This window comes from Mesoplodon densirostris, chromosome 20, assembly GCF_025265405.1.
Source record: "Mesoplodon densirostris isolate mMesDen1 chromosome 20, mMesDen1 primary haplotype, whole genome shotgun sequence".
Classification (NCBI taxonomy): Eukaryota; Metazoa; Chordata; class Mammalia; order Artiodactyla; family Ziphiidae; genus Mesoplodon; species Mesoplodon densirostris.
Genome location: NC_082680.1, coordinates 6,737,592 through 6,755,928, shown reverse-complemented (window position 1 = coordinate 6,755,928; position 18,337 = coordinate 6,737,592). Strand labels below are relative to the sequence as shown.

At 41.5% G+C, this 18,337-nt stretch overlaps 1 protein-coding gene across 1 annotated transcript; it reads right to left on the bottom strand.

The window, feature by feature from the left end:
• Positions 1–15,842: 15,842 nt before the first annotated feature.
• LOC132481327 (beta-defensin 103A-like) lies at positions 15,843–16,709 on the bottom strand. The gene is made up of 2 exons (XM_060086134.1): positions 16,652–16,709; positions 15,843–15,988 (listed from the first exon to the last, which is right to left on the bottom strand). The coding sequence occupies exons 1-2, from the start codon at positions 16,707–16,709 to the stop codon at positions 15,843–15,845; spliced, it is 204 nt and encodes a 67-aa protein (XP_059942117.1).
• Positions 16,710–18,337: the final 1,628 nt, after the last annotated feature.

The following is an 18,337-nucleotide window of genomic DNA, read 5'->3' as shown; positions in this document are numbered from 1 at the left end:
CAAGTCTTTGGATTGACACAAGTTTTGCTATCTCTTAGGTAAACACCTAGGAGTAAAATTTCTGAGTTTTATGGTATGTGTCTGATTAATTTTATAAGAAACTATTTTCCAGAGTAGCTGTGCCATTTTGTACTCCTACCAGACGTGGACGAGAGTTCTAATTGGTCTACAGCCTCATCGACATTTCGTATCGATAGTCTTTTATCTTGGCCGTCACTGTGGGATCACATTGTGGTTCTAGTTTTCATTTCCCTGATGACTAATGATGTTAAGCATCTTTTCATTGGCCGCTTCTTTACCTGTATTCAAATCTGTTGCCCATATCACTTTATTATGTTATCTTACTAAAGAACTTTAAGTTATTTGAATATTTTTATATACATCCTGTGTCAGATATACATATTATGAATGTTTTCTCTCACACTGCGACTGCTTTTTTGTTTTCTAAATAGTGTCTTTTGAAGAGCACAAGTTTTAAATTTTAATGAAGTACAATATGTCATTGTTTATATAGTTCATGATTTTTGTATCTTATATAAGAAAACTTTGCCTTCTCTAAGATCACTAAGATTTTCTTCTATGTTTTTCTTCTAAATGTTTTACAGTTTTCATGTTTACATGTAGTCTGAGATATATTTTGAGTTCATTTTTGTGTATGATGTGAGGTAGGGCTTGGGGTTAATTTTCCCAAATGGATATCCAGTTGCTCCGGCACCTTTTGCTTTCAAGATTATCCTTTCTCCCATCACATTATCTTGGCCTCTTTATTGAAAATTCATTGATCACATATCTGTAGATTGGCATTTTCTTCTTGACAACAAAGAAACCATCTGGAAATAAAATGACTTCCCCTGGGTCACAGTATATTTCTTTTACTTGTAAATGTGTTTATATTCCCAATCTTCTGGAAAGTTTTGAAGCAGCTTACTGAAATGCTTACAGCATAAAAACCAACAGCTACTAAGTACAGCTAAGATTCAACCCAGGTGTTTTCGTTTTAAATTCTGTGCTTTTTTTCTTTTTCCTAGACTGCCATGCTATACAGACTACTACTTCTCAGGTTCAATAAGTGAATAAGTCCCCACCATATATCAACATTATTCCAGGGGCCGAGGATGGAATCGTGAAGAAAGCAGAGACTTTTGCCCTTAAGGAGTATATATTCTACTAGAAGAAGTCAGAAAATAAACACACAGTGGATATATAGGGAGCTAGAAAAAAACTGAGATAGATTAAACATTCAGGCACTGACAAATTCTCTGAAAAAGATAAAATGAGGTATATTCTTGGTAATGTGTTAGGAGAATGGCTGAATAAGTATCATCACCTCCTTATGAAAAGATGACATTTCAGAGGAGACTGAAATGGTAAACAGGAGTAGGAAAAGCTAAGGGAACACAAAGTGCAAAGGTCCACCTAATCAGAATGGTGTGTTGAAGACGCAGAAAGAAGGCCAGGATTTATCACTCCTGGCTGCCCTGTGGGTTGTGGGATGAGAGAAGGGGGTGTGCTGAAGCCAGGAGGACCCACCGTTAAGGACACTGCAGAAGCTGGCCATGAGAGCTGAAGGTGGTGTAGACTGGGGCTTTAGCAGTGGAGACGCCAAGTGCTCAGGGTCCATATATACTTAGAAGGTAGAGCCATCAAGATGTACTTCCCGATGGAATGTCGGGAAGAGGGTGAGAGAGGGGTCAGGGTGTTTCCTAAGTGTGTGGATAGTGCTGCCTTTTGCTGAGACGGGCCTATTTAGGTGGAATGGGATTTGGGGGAGGGAAATGAAAGCAAATCAGCTCTGTTTGGACTGTATTAAGTTTAAGATTCTTGAGATGTTTAAACATGGATTCTGAGGAAGCAGTTTGATATATAATATGGGAGCTAAGGGGAACAGTCCAGCATAGAGATGTAAACTTGAGGGCATCAGCTAATATTCGAGGCCATGGGAACAGATGAACCCACCTAAGATGAGAGTGTTGTAGAGAATTTATCTTCTCACATGAAGATTTGGGGAAGAAAAAGATTTTTATAAGAGACAACTATGGGTGTGTTATGGAGTGGAGTTCAAAAATTATAGAATAAACTGTGGCCACCAACAGCCAGTTCTGGTGATGTTCACTTGCTATAATGTCTAACTATTAGCGAATTGTCAGCACTCACTGGTGTATACCATATGCCTGAAACAATAAGTGAATTATACAATATCTCCTAAGGAGATAGATACTGTCATTATCCTCTTTTACGTGTAAGACAGTTGAGCACTAGAGAAGTTAAATGATGTGTCTCCTACTAGAGGATGGACTTGAGGATATGGGGAGCGGGAAGGGTAAGCTGTGACAAAGCGAAAGAGAGGCATGGACATATATACACTACCAAACGTAAAGTAGATAGCTAGTGGGAAGCAGCCGCATACCACAGGGAGATCAGCTCGGTGATTTGTGACCGCCCGGAGGGGTAGGATAGGGAGGGTGGGAGGGAGACACAAGAGGGAGGGGATATGGGAACATATGTATAACTGATTCACTTTGTTATAAAGCAGAAACTAACACACCATTGTTAAGCAATTATACTCCAATAAAGATGTAAAAAAAAAAAAATGATGTGTCTCCCACAGACAGTGTCACTTCTGAGTCTAAAGTTGGCAAAATTTGACCATTACTCTGTACTACCATCAGCATAAGTAGTTTACATTTGCTATCTTAATTCCATCTAATCTAAAATGTCATTGATCATAGAATGCACCATTGTTTTATGTTCCATAGAGAGAGAAAAAAATTTCTGCCTATTAAACTGTGGCACAGTTACCACCTGGAATTTTTATATATAGTTCTTGAAAGAACTCATTTAGAATTAATTAGATCGAGATTGGTTTCATGCTAATTTTATCATACAAGGGAAAATAAAAGCAAAATATATCATTAGGGTTTTTCTAAAACTTTTTCATGTTTGAGTCCAACTCTTTTGAAATACTTTTTGTCTCAGAGATACACATTTTTTTTTTAACCCCAAATCACCCTTTGTACCATTTGAAGTGCTGGTGATGTAGCACTTCTTAAAAGAATCCATAGCTCAGCTGAAAGCTATTATTTCTGAGCTTTGAAGCCTGCTTTGCAATTATGGAGTACTGGTCTACTTTTGATCCCGACTCAGGAATGTTGACAAATACACCTCTTTCCCCATCTTTCCCACTTTCTCCCACGACTGTTTTTTCTCTAGAAGTTACAGATGGAGACCTTGGCTTCCAGGTTTTTTCAGCAAAGGCTGTCACCGCCTGCTCACTGATAGCCACGCCAGCCCTGCCCCCTGGCCCTCAGAGGCGGCAAAGCAAAAACCAGTAGTAGACTGTATCGCAATTTCAGAAATGCAAAAGTTAAAACATGTCTGCAACGCAGAACTGATGAAATCCAGTATTTAAAGCAGGAGTCAGGGGGAAAATTAGGAAGATTAGCACTGCCCCAGAACAATATGAAGGACCAACAGTGTTAAAAACAGTCAACATTGAGGTCTCTTGTGCTTTCCTGGATTTGCAATATTCCAAAAGCAGCCAGCCTTGCTTTTGTAAAAGCTGTGTTGAAAGATTGTAAATAAATTTATTGTTATTTTGATTATCTGAATTTTCTAATTTTCCTAAACTGAACCTAGATTATTTGTGTAATATTTTTAAAGCAATATTAAGTGATTCAATGTTTTCTTGTTTCATCCCGGTTAATTTCACTAGTTCTTGTATATGTCCTAATCTATATATAATATATATATATAGTTCCAAATATATAACATACATATTTACATATACATATATATTATATAGTGTGTGTGTGCATATATATAGCACAAGGGCATCTGCGTACGGAATGCTGGAGGTTGAAATACGTGCTTGTGACACACTTTTCCACAGTGGTCACCTTAATCGTAACATGCACAATGTTGCTAAGCGAAAGTCAAATACATGTTTACAGGTAAAAGGCGCTGGTTATACGCCTGTTTCTTGATGAACTCTTGCTGTGCGTTTCAGTCCTTAAAATTTTCAAAGCGGAGCAGCGCCATCTGGTGGTACAAATCAGAGCTGCAGGCAATACCTGCCGTGACTCCAGGGCAGGTCCTCGGTCCTGCGTCCCTTTCGTTGAGAAGAAAATTATAGCCGAATTTGTGTTCCTGTTAGTGATGCAAGTCTTATAAACGATCACCAAAATGTCAAAAACCCCAAACTCTTCCTAAGTGGTGGCTGCACGTATCCAGTATTTCCTGTAAACGGTCGCAATAACTTTTCAAACCTTTTTACAAATTGTTGGATTCTGTTGGCAAACTCAGACACATTTTGCCTAAAGGTAAGCATGTTGTAATGATGAAAAGATTGTTTCTCTTATAGAATTACATCACAGTGACTTTTAGCCTATAATTCACTTGTTCATGTTATTTTACAAATTACTGATACATGCAAGAGTTATCACTATGCTGATGGGAGTGGGGAAATCCACCATTATTTTTGGTCTGGTTCACCTCTATAGCTTCCAAAATACTTTCTTCACATACATCATCGCTCTTCTCCAATGCAGCCGCTAATGTGATCTTTTTACCTCCCTCAATATTGGTATTGCTTTCTTTTAAAGTGCAAGAGTGGGACTTCCCTGGTGGCACAGTGGTTAAGAATATGCCTGCCAATGCAGGGCACATGGGTTCAAGCCCTGGTCGGGGAAGATCCCACATGCCGCGGAGCAACTAAGCCCGTGCACCACAACTACTGAGCCTGGGTGCCACAACTCCTGAAGCCCGCATGCCTAGAGCCCGTACTCCGCAGCAAGAGAAGCCACTGCAATGAGAAGCCCGCGCACCACAACAAAGAATAGCCCCCGCTCACTGCAACTAGAGAAAGCCCGCGTGCAGCAATGAAGACCCAGCACAGCCAATAAATAAATAAATGAATAAAAATTTTAAAAAATAAAATAAAATGCAAGAGTAATACATGAATATGTGCTCACTGTCAAAAATGATTTTAAGCATGTAGGGGGAAAGTGAGCATCTACCTTGACTCCCATAAAGCTGTTCCTCTCCCCAGAAGGGATGTCCAGTTTGGATCCTTTTCTGTGCGTTTCCATGTGAAGGTGAAGAAATGAACATACCATCAGCAGAATGCTTTGGACCATCCGTTTCCACATGAAGTTGTTGTTGTAACTATAAACCCATCATACCAAGGACTGGTGTAGCTATACTTACAACATAGAGTCTTACTGGAACTATAACAAGAATTTTTTGTTATGGAGTCCAAAGCGTTTAAAGAACTTCCTGCTGGACTTGAACTAAAGCTTGGACTCTGTGGACCTTTCCCCAATTCTATGCTGAATTCTCCTCAGCTCAAGTCCCTTCATGAACATGCATGTTCCCTTAGCTTAAAACTTCCCCAATTTTGCTATCTGGGGAGACGCTGCTTTGGGAAAGATCCCCGGGGTTTTCCTTACTTGCTGCAAGTAATAAGAAATCTTTCTTTTGGAAAAAAAAAAAAAAAAAAAAAAAACTTTCTCCTTCAAATGTACTGTGGATGTCGTGAAAGGAGCTGGTATTGATTAGGTAAACTACTGTATTCATCTATCCAGGCTGACATAACAAAATAGCACAGACTGGGGGGCTTAATAACAGGAATTTATTGTCTCACAGCCCTCGAGGCCGGAAGTCAAGATCAAGGTGCCAGCTGGTTCAGTTTTTGGTGAGGCCATCTCCTCGTTTTGTCCTCGCATGGCCTCTGTGCAGGCGCAGAGAGAGAGATGTCTGGTGTCTCTTCTTATAAAGACACCAGTCCTGTAGGATTAGAGCCCCACCTGTATGAGCGCATTTGCCCTTAATTACCTCCTTAAAGTCCAAAAACAGTCACTTTGGGAGTTAGGACTTCAGCATGTGACTTCCTTTAGTCCGTGACCTTGGCGGACATATTTCTCCTACCACAAGACTAGGGTGTGAAATATCTAATGCCTTCGATGCACCTTAACACAAAAAAACTCACCTGGGGAGACAGTATGTTGGCAGCCAGTTGGATATTAAAAACTGAACTCACTTCTTTACTGAACACAGACCTTAAGTCCCACATCAGCCATTCTGCTGAGTCCAGCTGATCCTGCAATCTGTACATCTCTCCACACTTGAGCTGTGTAGCTCTGCAGGCTGAGAGAAGGGGTCCATCATAACAAGTAGTTCAGGGATCCCCACGTCATGCTCTGATCCCACATTGCAGAAACCTTGACATTCACTTCTGTATAGTACTCAACAGAACGGAAGGAGGTATCAATAGTTCTAATAAAGTTACTTTGATCAGTGCTCAAATCATGCATTTTCTGTCAGCAATCTCATCCCCTTCCCCAGGGAGGTATCAGAGTGCAGAAAGCAGGGTCCCAGGTGATCCCATGGAGCTGGCCACACATCTGACCCGCTCAGAAACTGATTAGCTTGAGTTTTCAAAGTCTATTTTTTTTTCTTTTTGAAATCATAATTGTTAAATTCTTTTTTTAAATTTATTTATTGATTTTTGCTGTATTGGGTCTTCGTTTCTGTGCGAGGGCTTTCTCTAGTTGTGGCTAGCGGGGGCCACTCTTCATCGCGGTGCGCGGGCCTCTCACTATCACGGCCTCTCTTGTTGGGGAGCACAGGCTCCAGATGTGCAGGCTCAGTAGTTGTGGCTTACGGGCCTAGTTGCTCCGCGGTATGTGGGATCCTCCCAGACCAGGGCTCAAACCCGTGTCCCCTGCATTAGCAGGCAGATTCTCAACCACTGCGCCACCAGGGAAGCCCTCAAAGTCTATTTTGATACATCCCTTATTAATTTTATAATTTTATGAACAACTTGGAAATATTCTATCTATTAAAACCATTGAGATTCTTGCTGCCCCAATTCTCCAACCAGAATATTTTACAGGACTGCTAGGAAAGTATGAGCCCTCTAGGTAATTTCTGTTCTAGAAAATACTAGCAAATGAAAGTGAAAGAATAAAAAAAAATATTGACACAAAACATAAGTGATACTGTTCAGTGTTTCTGTCCAAAAGAAAAAATGATGACGATCACTGTTCCCAAAGGCATTTCCAACAGCGCTTCGGGGAAGAGCTCTATCTAACGTGTTTTGTAAAAGCACTTTTATATAACTTTTTAACCCATATCTTATATGAAAAGTCACCTAAATTTTTAAATGGGAACATAGATAACACTCTCCCCCGCAATTTAAAAGTAGTCTTTTCATTTTCTCTCAATTTTTTGGCTTTGGATCTTTCCATTTTCTACCCACTTTTTATTTGGTCGTTTTCAGTTCTTCAGGGCTGTTGAAACTGAATACTGCTCCCTGAGGTGTCGGATTTATACTACTCTTACCTGGCTGACTTATTGTACCTCCTCTTTACCGCAGAGTTAAGTAGTAAAAGGCTAAAGGATAGCGAGTGGAGAAAAAAAGAATGTCAAAATATAATACTGATGTGTATTTGTATGAAATAATGTCCAGGTTTCTTTGTTTGGCCCAGGTGATAATTTATTTATCAGCAATTAAAACTTGTAAAGAACATACCCTTTTTAAAAATATATTTAAAAGTTTCGGTGACTGGACTTCCTTGATGGTCCAGTGGTTAAAATTCCACGCTTCCACTGCAGGGGTTGCAGGTTCAATCCCTGGTTGGGGAACTAAGTTTGATCTTGCATGCCTCGTGGCATGGCCAAAAAAAAAAAAAAAAAAAAAGAAGGAAAATATGAGGGGACCAACTGTCATATGATCCAGCAATTCCAATTCTGGGTATACATCCAAAAAAACTGAAAGCAGGATTTCATAGAGATGTTTGTTCATAGCAGTGACAGCCAAGAGGTAGTGATCCAAGTGCCCAACAAGGGAAGAATGGACAAACAAAATGTGGTATTTCCTTATGATAGAATATTATTCAGCCTTAAAAAGGAAGGAAAGGAAATATAAGAGCTAACACCTATCCTTCTCAAACTCTTCCAAAATATAGCAGAGGGAGGAACACTCCCAAACTCATTCTATGAGGCCATCATCACCCTGACGCCAAAACCAGACAAAAATGTCACAAAAAAAGAAAACTACAGGCCAATGTCACTGATGAACATAGATGCAAAAATCCTCAACAAAATAAAGCAAACAGAATCCAACAGCCCATTAAAAGGATCATACACCATGATCAAGTGGGGTTTATTCCAGGAATGCAAGGATTCTTCAATATATGCAAATCAATCAATGTGATACACCATATTAACAAACTGAAGGAGAAAAACTATATGATAATCTCAAAAGATGGGGAAAAAGCTTTCAACAAAATTCAACACCCTTTTATGATAAAAAGTCTCCAGAAAGTAGGCATAGAGGGAATCTACCTCAACGTAATAAAGGCCATACATGACAAACCCACAGCCAACCTCGTACTCAATGGTGAAAAGCTGAAACCGTTTCCTCTAAGATCAGGAACAAGACAAGGTTGTCCACTCTCATCAGTATTATTCAACATAGTTTTGGAAGTTTTAGCCAATCAGAGAAGAACAAGAAATAAAAGGAATCCAAACCTGAAAAGAAGAAGTAAAACTGTCACTGCTTACAGATGACATGATACTATACACAGAGAATCCTAAAGATGCCACCAGAAATCTACTAGAGCTAATCAACGAATTTGGTAAAGTAGCAGGATACAAAGTTAATGCACAGAAATCTCTTGCATTCCTATATACTAATGATGAAAAAGCTGAAAGAGAAATTAATGAAACACTCCCATTCACCATTGTAACAGAAAGAATAAAATACCTAGGAATAAACTTACCTAAGGAGACAAAACACCTGTATGCAGAAAATTAGAAGACACTGATGAAAGAAAATAAAGATGATACAAACAGATGGAGAGATATACCATGTTCTTGGATTGGAAGAATCAACATTGTGAAAATGACTCTACTACCCAAAGCAATCGACAGATTCAAAGTAATCCCTATCAAACTACCACTGGCATTTTTCACAAAACTAGAACAAAAAATTTCACAATTTGAATGGAAACACAAAAGACCCCGAATAGCCAAAGCAATCCTGAGAAAGAAAAACGGAGCTGGAGGAATCAGGCTCCCTGACTTCAGACTATACTACAAAGCTACAGTAATCAAGACAGTATGGTACTGGCACAAAAACAAAAATATAGATCAATGGAACAGAATAGAAAACCCAGAGATAAACCCACACCCATATGGTCGCCTCATCTTTGATGAAGGAGGCAAGATTATACAGTGGAGAAAAGACAGCCTCTTCAATAAGTGGTGCTGGGAAAACTGGACAGCTACAGGTAAAAGAATAAAGTTAGAACACTTCCTAACACCATACACAAAAATAAACTCAAAATGGATTAAAGACCTAAATGTAAGGCTAGACACTATCAAACTCTTAGAGGAAAACATAGGCAGAACACTCTGTGACATACATCACAGCAAGATCCTTTTTGACCCACCTCCTAGAGAAATGGAAATAAAAACAAAAATAAACAAATGGGACCTAATGGAACTTAAAAGCTTTGGCACAGCAAAGGAAACCATAAACAAGACGAAAAGACAACCCTCAGAATGGGAGAAAATATTTGCAGATGAATCAATGGACAAAGGATTAACCTCCAAAATATACAAGCAGCTCATTCAGCTCAATATCAAAAAAAACAAACAACCCAATCCAAAAATGGGCAGAAGACCTAAATAGACATTCTCCAAAGAAGATATACAGATTGCCAACAAACAGATGAAAGGATGCTCAACATCACCAATCATTAGAGAAATGCAAATCAAAACCACAATGAGGTATATCACCTCACACCGGTCAGAATGGCCATCATCAAAAAGTCTACAAACAATAAATGATGGAGAGGATGTGGAGAAAAGGGAACCCTCTTGCACTGTCGGTGGGAATGTAAATTGATACAGACACTATGGAGAACAGTAGGGAGGTTCCTTAAAAAGGTAAAAATAGAACTACCATATGACCCAGCAATCCCACTATTGGACATATATCCTGAGAAAACCATAATTCAAAAAGAGACATGGGGACTTCCCTGGTGGTTCAGTGGATGGGGCTCCGAGCTCCCAGTGCAGGGGCCCTGGGCTCAATCCCTGGTCGGGGAACTAGGTCCCACATGCATGCCACAGCTAAGAGTTCACATGCCACAACTAAGGAGCCCACCTGCCGTAACTAAGATGAGGTACAACCAAGTAAATAAATAAGTAAATAAACAATTTTTTTTAAAAAAAGAAAAGAGACATGTACAACAATGTTCATTGCAGCTCTTTTTATAATAGCCAGGACATGGAAGCAACCTAAGTGTCCGTCAAGAGATGAATGGATAAAGAAGATGTGGCACATATATACAATGGAATATTACTCAGCCATAAAAAGAAACGAAATTCAGTTATTTGTAGTGAGGTGGATGGACCTAGAGTCTGTCATACAGAGTGAAGTAGGTCAGAAAGAGAAAGACAAATACCATATGCTAACACAAATATACGGAATCTAAAAAAAAAAATGGTTCTGATGAACCTAGGGGCAGGACAGGAATAAAGACACAGACGTAGAGAATGGACTTGAGGACACGGGGAGGGGGAAGGGTAAGCTGGGACAAAGTGAGAGAGTGGCATGGACATATATACACTACCAAACGTAAAATAGATAGCTAGTGGGAAGCAGTCGCATAGCACAGGGAGATCAGCTCGGTGCTTTGTGACCACCTAGAGGGGTGGGATAGGGAGGGTGGGAGGGAGGGAGACGCAAGAGGGAGGAGATATGGGGACATATGTATATGTATAGCTGATTCACTTTGTTATACAGCAGCAACTAACACACCATTGTAAAGCAATTCTACTCCAATAAAGATGTTAAAGAAAAGAAAAGGCAGGAAAATCTGACAGGTGCTACAACACAGGTCCCTAGAGGAGTCAAATTCATAGAGACAGAAAGTAGAATAATTGCCAGGAGATGGGGAGAAGAAGGAAGAGGGAGTTAGGGTTTGATGGATATGGAGTTTCAGGGTTGCGAGATGAAAAATGCGAATACCTTTAACACTACATCTCGTCGTGCAAAGCACAATTTGACACCACTGAACTGTTTACCTGTGATAGTGTGATTTGGAATAAGAATCATCAATTTGGTCTTTGTCCTCATCTCTAGGGCAAAGCTCCTAAAACCTTGGAATTTCCTGTGATGAGAGTGACAAAGTTGTCTTTTGTTGTGTTAACTCGGTGACTTTTGGCCCTGAGGGTGGGAACTGGTTGCAGGTGAGCCAGTGATTAGAGGTTGGAGTTTTCAGTCCCAGCCCCTCGAGCTACTGTTGATGTAGCACATCTGCCATTTACAGCCATTTAGATTGTTTCCAATCATTTTCTTAGGTCTTGACCCTTGCACTTACATTAGAAATCAGCAAATCCCACTGTCTATACCCAAGATAGACCTATATTCTGTGAAAAAATTCTCCAACATGGGCACAAAAATACACTGAGTGTTCATCGCAGCGCTGTGATTTTTCTCCTTCACTAGTGGTTTGCTGAGTCTTGCGGGCTTTGTTGCTGCCATGTAGTCTCTGCAAGCAGCAGAAAGTGGCAATGCAGTGCCCCATCTCTTCAAGGGACAGCCCGGCCTTATTACCACGGCCACTCTTTGCCCGAGCTGTGAACACGGCCCAGGGTAGTAGATAAGGTGGCATACAAAGCAGCCAGGGCGCTGGATCAAGTACGCTCCCTGCAGCTGGAGGCCTGTGAAGTGTGCCGTTTTTAGGGTGCAGTGTAAACCTGGATCCAGCGGCTCTTTTACGGTGCTATGTCCCCTTCTATTCTATCTTTTGATACACACATGGATCTGAGAACCAAGGGGTAAAAGCAGGAGTGGCCTTGCTCCGCATCACTCCCAATGACTCGCTCAGGGAATTCGTGTGTCCCATCCCCCCACAGGCCTAAGCTCTGTGGGTCTGGACGTCCTGCTCCCAGAGGGAGGATGTCTCTAACCAGGGCACAGTAAGAGTCACACAAACTTTAAACTGTAAGACTCACACTAAACAAACTTTGACAACTTGTCCCCAAAGACTAACAGGATATTGGTAGGGGAAAGAAGCATAGGTTGGAAGTCAATGACGGATAACCAACTGAAGACTTAAAATAGGCTGGATAATTTTTCATGAGCATTTATGCTTCAAGATGTTCAAAGCAACAACTCATAAAACTATGCAGGAGAATTCATTAGCAACCACAGCTGGAGATTTGCACACACCCCACTCAGAACCAGCAGAACATAAGATTGTAGGAAACTATCACAATCATTCAGTGCTTCTCTCTTACACTCAACCCCTGTGTGTACAGACACACATCACGGGCCCTTTGCAACCTCCCTTGGGAATCAAAGGGCATGGGAACCAACCAGCTCGGAGCTTTGGTTAACGCTTTTTTTTTTTTTTTTTTTTTGCGGTACGCGGGCCTCTCACTGTTGTGGCCTCTCCCGTTGCGGAGCACAGGCTCCGGTCGCGCCCGCTCAGTGGCCATGGCCCACGGGCCCAGCCGCTCCGCGGCATGTGGGATCTTCCCGGACCGGGGCACGAACCCGTGTGCCCTGCATCGCAGGCGGACTCCCAACCACTGCACCACCAGGGAAGCCCGGTTAACGCTTTTGCCTGAGTAATAAAGTACTATGTCTCTGACTCTGGAGTCCTGTGTTTTCTGCCAGCATCCATGAAGCAGTGCAGGCTAATTTGTTGGCTTTGCAAAAAAATAAAATCCCAGACCCTGCCCATTTCTTCACACAGGCCCAGAGGGTTCATCTACACAGACTTGGCCACCTCGAGTTTCAGATCCCATTCCTTCCCTGTCAGGCATTGACACCCCTGTGTAGCCCCTTCTCTCGAGTCTGGCCTGGCCCTGTGAGCCATTGCCTACCAATTAAATATGGTGCAAGGGGCACTGTGTGTCTTCTGAGACTAGGTCACAAGAAACCTTGCAGCTTCTGCCCGGGTTTCTAAGAACACTTGCTCTGGGGGAAGCCAGCTTTGCTTTAAGAAGTCCATGTAGATAAAGAAGATGTAGTACATATGTACAGTGGAATTTTACTCAGCCATAAAAGAGAATGAAATATGCCATGTGCAGCAACATGGATGGACCTAGAGATTATCATACTAAGTGAAGTAAGTCAGAGAAAGACAAATACCATATGATAACACTTATATGTGGAATCTAATAAAAAATGATACAAATGAACTATTTATAAAACAGAAACCGAATCACAGATCTCAAAATCAAATTTATGGTTACCAAAGGGGAAACACGGGGGACGTGACAAATTACGAGATTGGGATTAACATGCACACACTACTATATATGAAATAGAGAACTAATAAGGACCTGCTGTAGGGCTCAGGGAACTCTACTCAATACTCTGTAATGACCTATACGGGAAAAGAATCTGAAAAAGAATGGATATATATATATATATGTATAACTGATACACTTTGCTGTATGCCTGAAACTAACACAACATTGTAAGTCAACTCTACCCCAATAAAAATTCAAAAAAAAAAAAAAGAAATCCAACTATCCTGGGACCACCAGGTTTGAGGAAGCCCCAAGCCAGCCACATGAAGTGGGAAGGAGATGCCACACAAGAGTCCAGGGACTCCAGCCATCCCAGCTGAGATGCTGGGAGGATCCTTGAGAGGGTTCTCAGGAGCTCAGCCCCACCTGCCATCTGAGGGTAACTGCATCGGAGAATGCAAGTGAGAACCAAGCAGCTGAGCCCGGTCAACTCACAGACCATCAGACGCTGTCATAAATGGTTGTTTTAAGTCACAGAGGTTGGGGGTGTCTTGTGACATAGCAGGAGATGCCAGGAGCAGGGAATGAGGGGGCAGGATCAGCAGAGGAGCTAACCATGGGTGAGCGGGTGAAGCGCGGCTTCAGCCTAACTCCACAGGGAGCTCTTGAGTGAGAGTCATTTAGTGCATCTCTGTCCCGGATTTTGTCCAGGGCTTTCTTTTCTTTTTTTTTTTTTTTAAACATCTTTATTGGAGTATAATTGCTTTACAATGGTGTGCTAGTTTCTGCTGTATAACAAAGTGAATCAGCTATACATATACATATATCCCCATATCTCCTCCCTCTTGTGTCTCCCTCCCTCCCACCCTCCCTATCCCCCCTCTAGGTGGTCACAAAGCACCAAGCTGATCTCCCTGTGCTATGCAGCTTCTTCCCACTAGCTATCTACCTTACGTTTGGTAGTGGATATATGTCCATGCCACTCTCTCGCTTTGTCACAGCTTACCCTTTCCCCTCCCCATATCCTCAAGTCCATTCTCTAGTAGGTCTGTGTCTTATTCCCGTCTTACCCCTAGGTTCTTCATGACCTTTTTTTTTAATTAGATTCCATATATATGTGTTAGCATATGGTATTTGTTTTTCTCTTTCTGACTTACTTCACTCTGTATGACAGACTCTAGGTCCATCCACCTCACTGCAAATAACTCAATTCGTTTCTTTTTATGGCTGAGTAATATTCCATTGTATATATGTGCCACATCTTCTTTATTCATTCTTCTGTTGATGGACACTTAGGTTACTTCCATGTCCTGGCTATTGTAAATAGAGCTGCAATGAACATTTTGGTACATGACTCTTTTTGAATTATGGTTTTCTCAGGGTATATGCCCAGTAGTGGGATTGCTGGGTCATATGGTAGCTCTATTTTTAGTTTTTTAAGGAACCTCCATACTGTTCTCCATAGTGGCTGTATCAATTTACATTCCCACCAACAGTGCAAGAGTGTTCCTTTTTCTCCACACCCTCTTATCTTTGATAAAGGAGGCAAGAATATACAATGGAGAAAAGACAGCCTCTTCAATAAGTGGTGCTGGAAAAACTGGACAGCTACATGTAAAAGAATGAAATTAGAACACTCCCTAACACCATACACAAAAATAAACTCAAAATGGATTAAAGACCTAAATGTAAGGCCAGAAACTATCAAACTCTTAGAGGAAAACATAGGCAGAACACTCTGTGACATACATCACAGCAAGATCCTTTTTGACCCACCTCCTAGAGAAATGGAAATAAAGACAAAAATAAACACATGGGACCTAATGAAACTTAAAAGCTTTTGCACAGCAAAGGAAATCATAAGCAGGATGAAAAGACAACCCTCAGGATGGGTGAAAATATTTGCAAATGAAGCAACTGCCAAAGGATTAATCTCCAAAATATACAAGCAGCTCATGCAACTCCATATCAGAAAAACAAACAAGCCAATCCAAAAATGGGCGGAAGACCTAGATAGACATTTCTCCAGAGAAGACATACAGATGGCCAACAAACACATGAAAGAATGCTCAACATCATTAATCATTAGAGAAATGCAAATCAAAACTACAATGAGGTATCACCTCACACCAGTCAGAATGGCCATCATCAAAAAATTAGACATAGATTTGATGGGGAGAGGCTATGGCAGATAGATGAAATGGAAAGCTCAAAACGGGTGACAAGAAAGTGAAGAAAATATTTCAGGAAGAATGAGGAGGCCTGTGTCGCTGGGGTGCAAAATTTGCAAAAGAGGAATAAAATCTGATAAGCCTTGGAACATCAGTTTAGATCCTCTTGTGGATTGCTCTAGAGATAATACTTTATTTGAATTAAAGGTGAGTCACCAAGACTTTCTAAGTTGCCTGTTTGGTAACAAGTAGCACAGTCACCACAATTAAAAGAAAAAGAAATAATCCACCTTCTAATTTTTTCGTGAAAAATCTTTAATTTGATTTGGCTTCTATAGACTTCGAGGGAGCCTTTTCACACTTGGCAACTTTCTCATCGTGCTTCTGGATTTTTCATTTCTTCCATCGGCAGCATTTTCGACCACTTTGGGAACAACGGCCTAAGGGTATCTCCCTTGGAAGGCAGCCAAACAGAGCACACCGGCCGCCTCTTATTTTGCAATAATACTTTTGTAATATATTTATGATTCCTCCACTGCCTGCAATGAAGAAACGGAAAGCAGGGGAAGGTTTTAGGAAGTGCAAGACCTAGGCTTTTGGAATTCCTCAAATAACTGATCTGTGGCCTTTCTTTTATTTCTTTTTCCTTTTTCTATACCATCAGGAGGAAAGTAGAAGGTGGGACTAAGCAACTAACAATGTGTCCATGGGTTCAGCTCAGCCATAAACTGCCAAGGTGCTGAGAAAGTGGCATGACCAGGGGCAGCCCCCCTCGTGAACTGCCACCTGGGAGGCCGGGGCCACGGTGGACCCCCAGGACCCTCTAGAGACCAAAAGCCTCTACCACCAACCACTAAGCTAATAAAAGGGAAGTCTGTGCTTCTGTTCTTAGATTGTCAATTTTTCCTCTTGGTATTAAAGTTGTACATCACTTTCTTCCCGTCTCATTAACAGGTATAACAGCCTTCCCGGGAAGGGGTGGCTTTTGTGATCTGGTTCTTCTCTTAAGAGTGAATCAGAAGAGATCGAGACACTTACTTTAAGGTTCTTAATGGTCTTTGTCAGAAAGAAAAAAATTGGTTATGTCTAGTTCCCAGACAATACATCTATTTTGTCTAAAATTCCCAGAAGAATGGAGAGGGCTGACTCTGAATTATATATTCTCAATCCTTTCAGCCCTCTCATGTCCCAGCCCCTCTTACCTGGAACAGGCAGCAAGAACAAGAAGAACAATGCAAAGAGAAGGTAGTAGACCCTCATGGCTGGCCGGCTTCGCAGCTGCGACTGGACAGGAGTGTGCACTGGCTCACTTTAAAAAGGCTCCAGGTCCACAGCCACAGGGAGAAGCATTCAAAAGCTGCAATTCCTGTAATATTACATCTATGACAATATGACGTATTTCCTGATGCTTCCTGCCAACGTATCTTACAAAGCAGACCACGCCCATTCCTCCCAGGAGTTAATTAGAAACCTAAGGGGGACACAGAGCTTGATGTGAGCGCAGGGCTGTCCTGATGCCTCTAAGCTCTGGGTGCTTGTGTAGGTCTGGCTTAGATCTGGCTGCCAGCACAGGTGGGAAAGACCTGCCTGCTCCTGCATAGGGAGGCCTAGGGCACGTAGCTGGGAGCTCACCTGTCTCCACTGTGGTCCTTCTGAGCTTTTGCCTCTTCCTAAAGTCCTGGGAGAGCTCGAGGGCCACTGGGAACCACATCAGTGCAGTCCAAGACTGGTATATTCAGAATCTAGGCGTAAACTGGGGCTAGGCCACGCCCTGAGCCTGCACGGATACGCCTGAAATTGCTCTGAAACAGGATCAGCTTTTAAGCAGTGTGGGAAGGGAGGAAAAGTGGGCTACATTCCAGAGACCCTGCCCTTATGCCCCTCGGCCTGTGACGGGGTGTTGCCCCTTGGGTGAAACACAGCTTATACTTCATTGTTTTCTGAAAACTACAAAATCATGAGTCAAGAAGGTGTCTCACTTTCCTTTATCAGAGAAAGCGGATGTTGGGGTGATACATTTGATGGACTGACTTCACCTCCTCATTGGTGACACTCCCTATACAAATGAGGGGCTTCGGAAGATACACTTACGACCTCTGGTTACTCCTGTGTCATGAGCATTCAAGGAAGTCCAGGGGTCAGGTGATTTCCACTGGATATAGATTCAATATTTAGGGGACCAACTGCTTTTTAAAAAAATTATTAGGCTTAACTGTTAAGAAATCCAATCAGTGGGTTATACTCGATAGATTATTTCCTTGGAAGCTGAAATCATCATGGTGTTGGTTGGCTGTTGCTTTGTGTGAAAGCAGTTGTAATGCGCCCACCAGGGTTCTGGGGTGTCTTAGATCTAGGACTGTGGGTTCAGGATCCTGTTTTACCTATAGGATTCTGTAAGCAAATTCTGAACTCAAATTCTGATAAAGTACCATGTGCTTGGGGTAGGTGAGGGGATGGAAGGGGTCAAATACAAAGAGGGGCCAGTTCTGGCAATTTCTCTCAGGGAACTCCCATGTAGACGGGCATAGAATCAAAGAAACCATAGAGAATGGATTTTAATAAGGGCCATAATAAGGGTTCCAGCACAAGGCTGTAGAAATGTCGAAGAAAGGTAATTCATGCTGAAAGGCAAGTTTGGATAGCAGATTTAAGAAGAATTTCGAGTTGTAGGCACTTCATATTTTTAAAATCTAACCTCCCTCATCAGTTCAGGATTTGAGACAAAGTAGATATTTTTATTTTAATTCGTTAATTAGTTGAAGTATAGTTGATGTACAATATTATATGTTACAGGTATACAATATAGTGAGTCACACTTTTAAAAATATAAAATACTGGCTATATTCCCTGTATTACAATGTTGTTAATATAAAATATTGGCTATATTC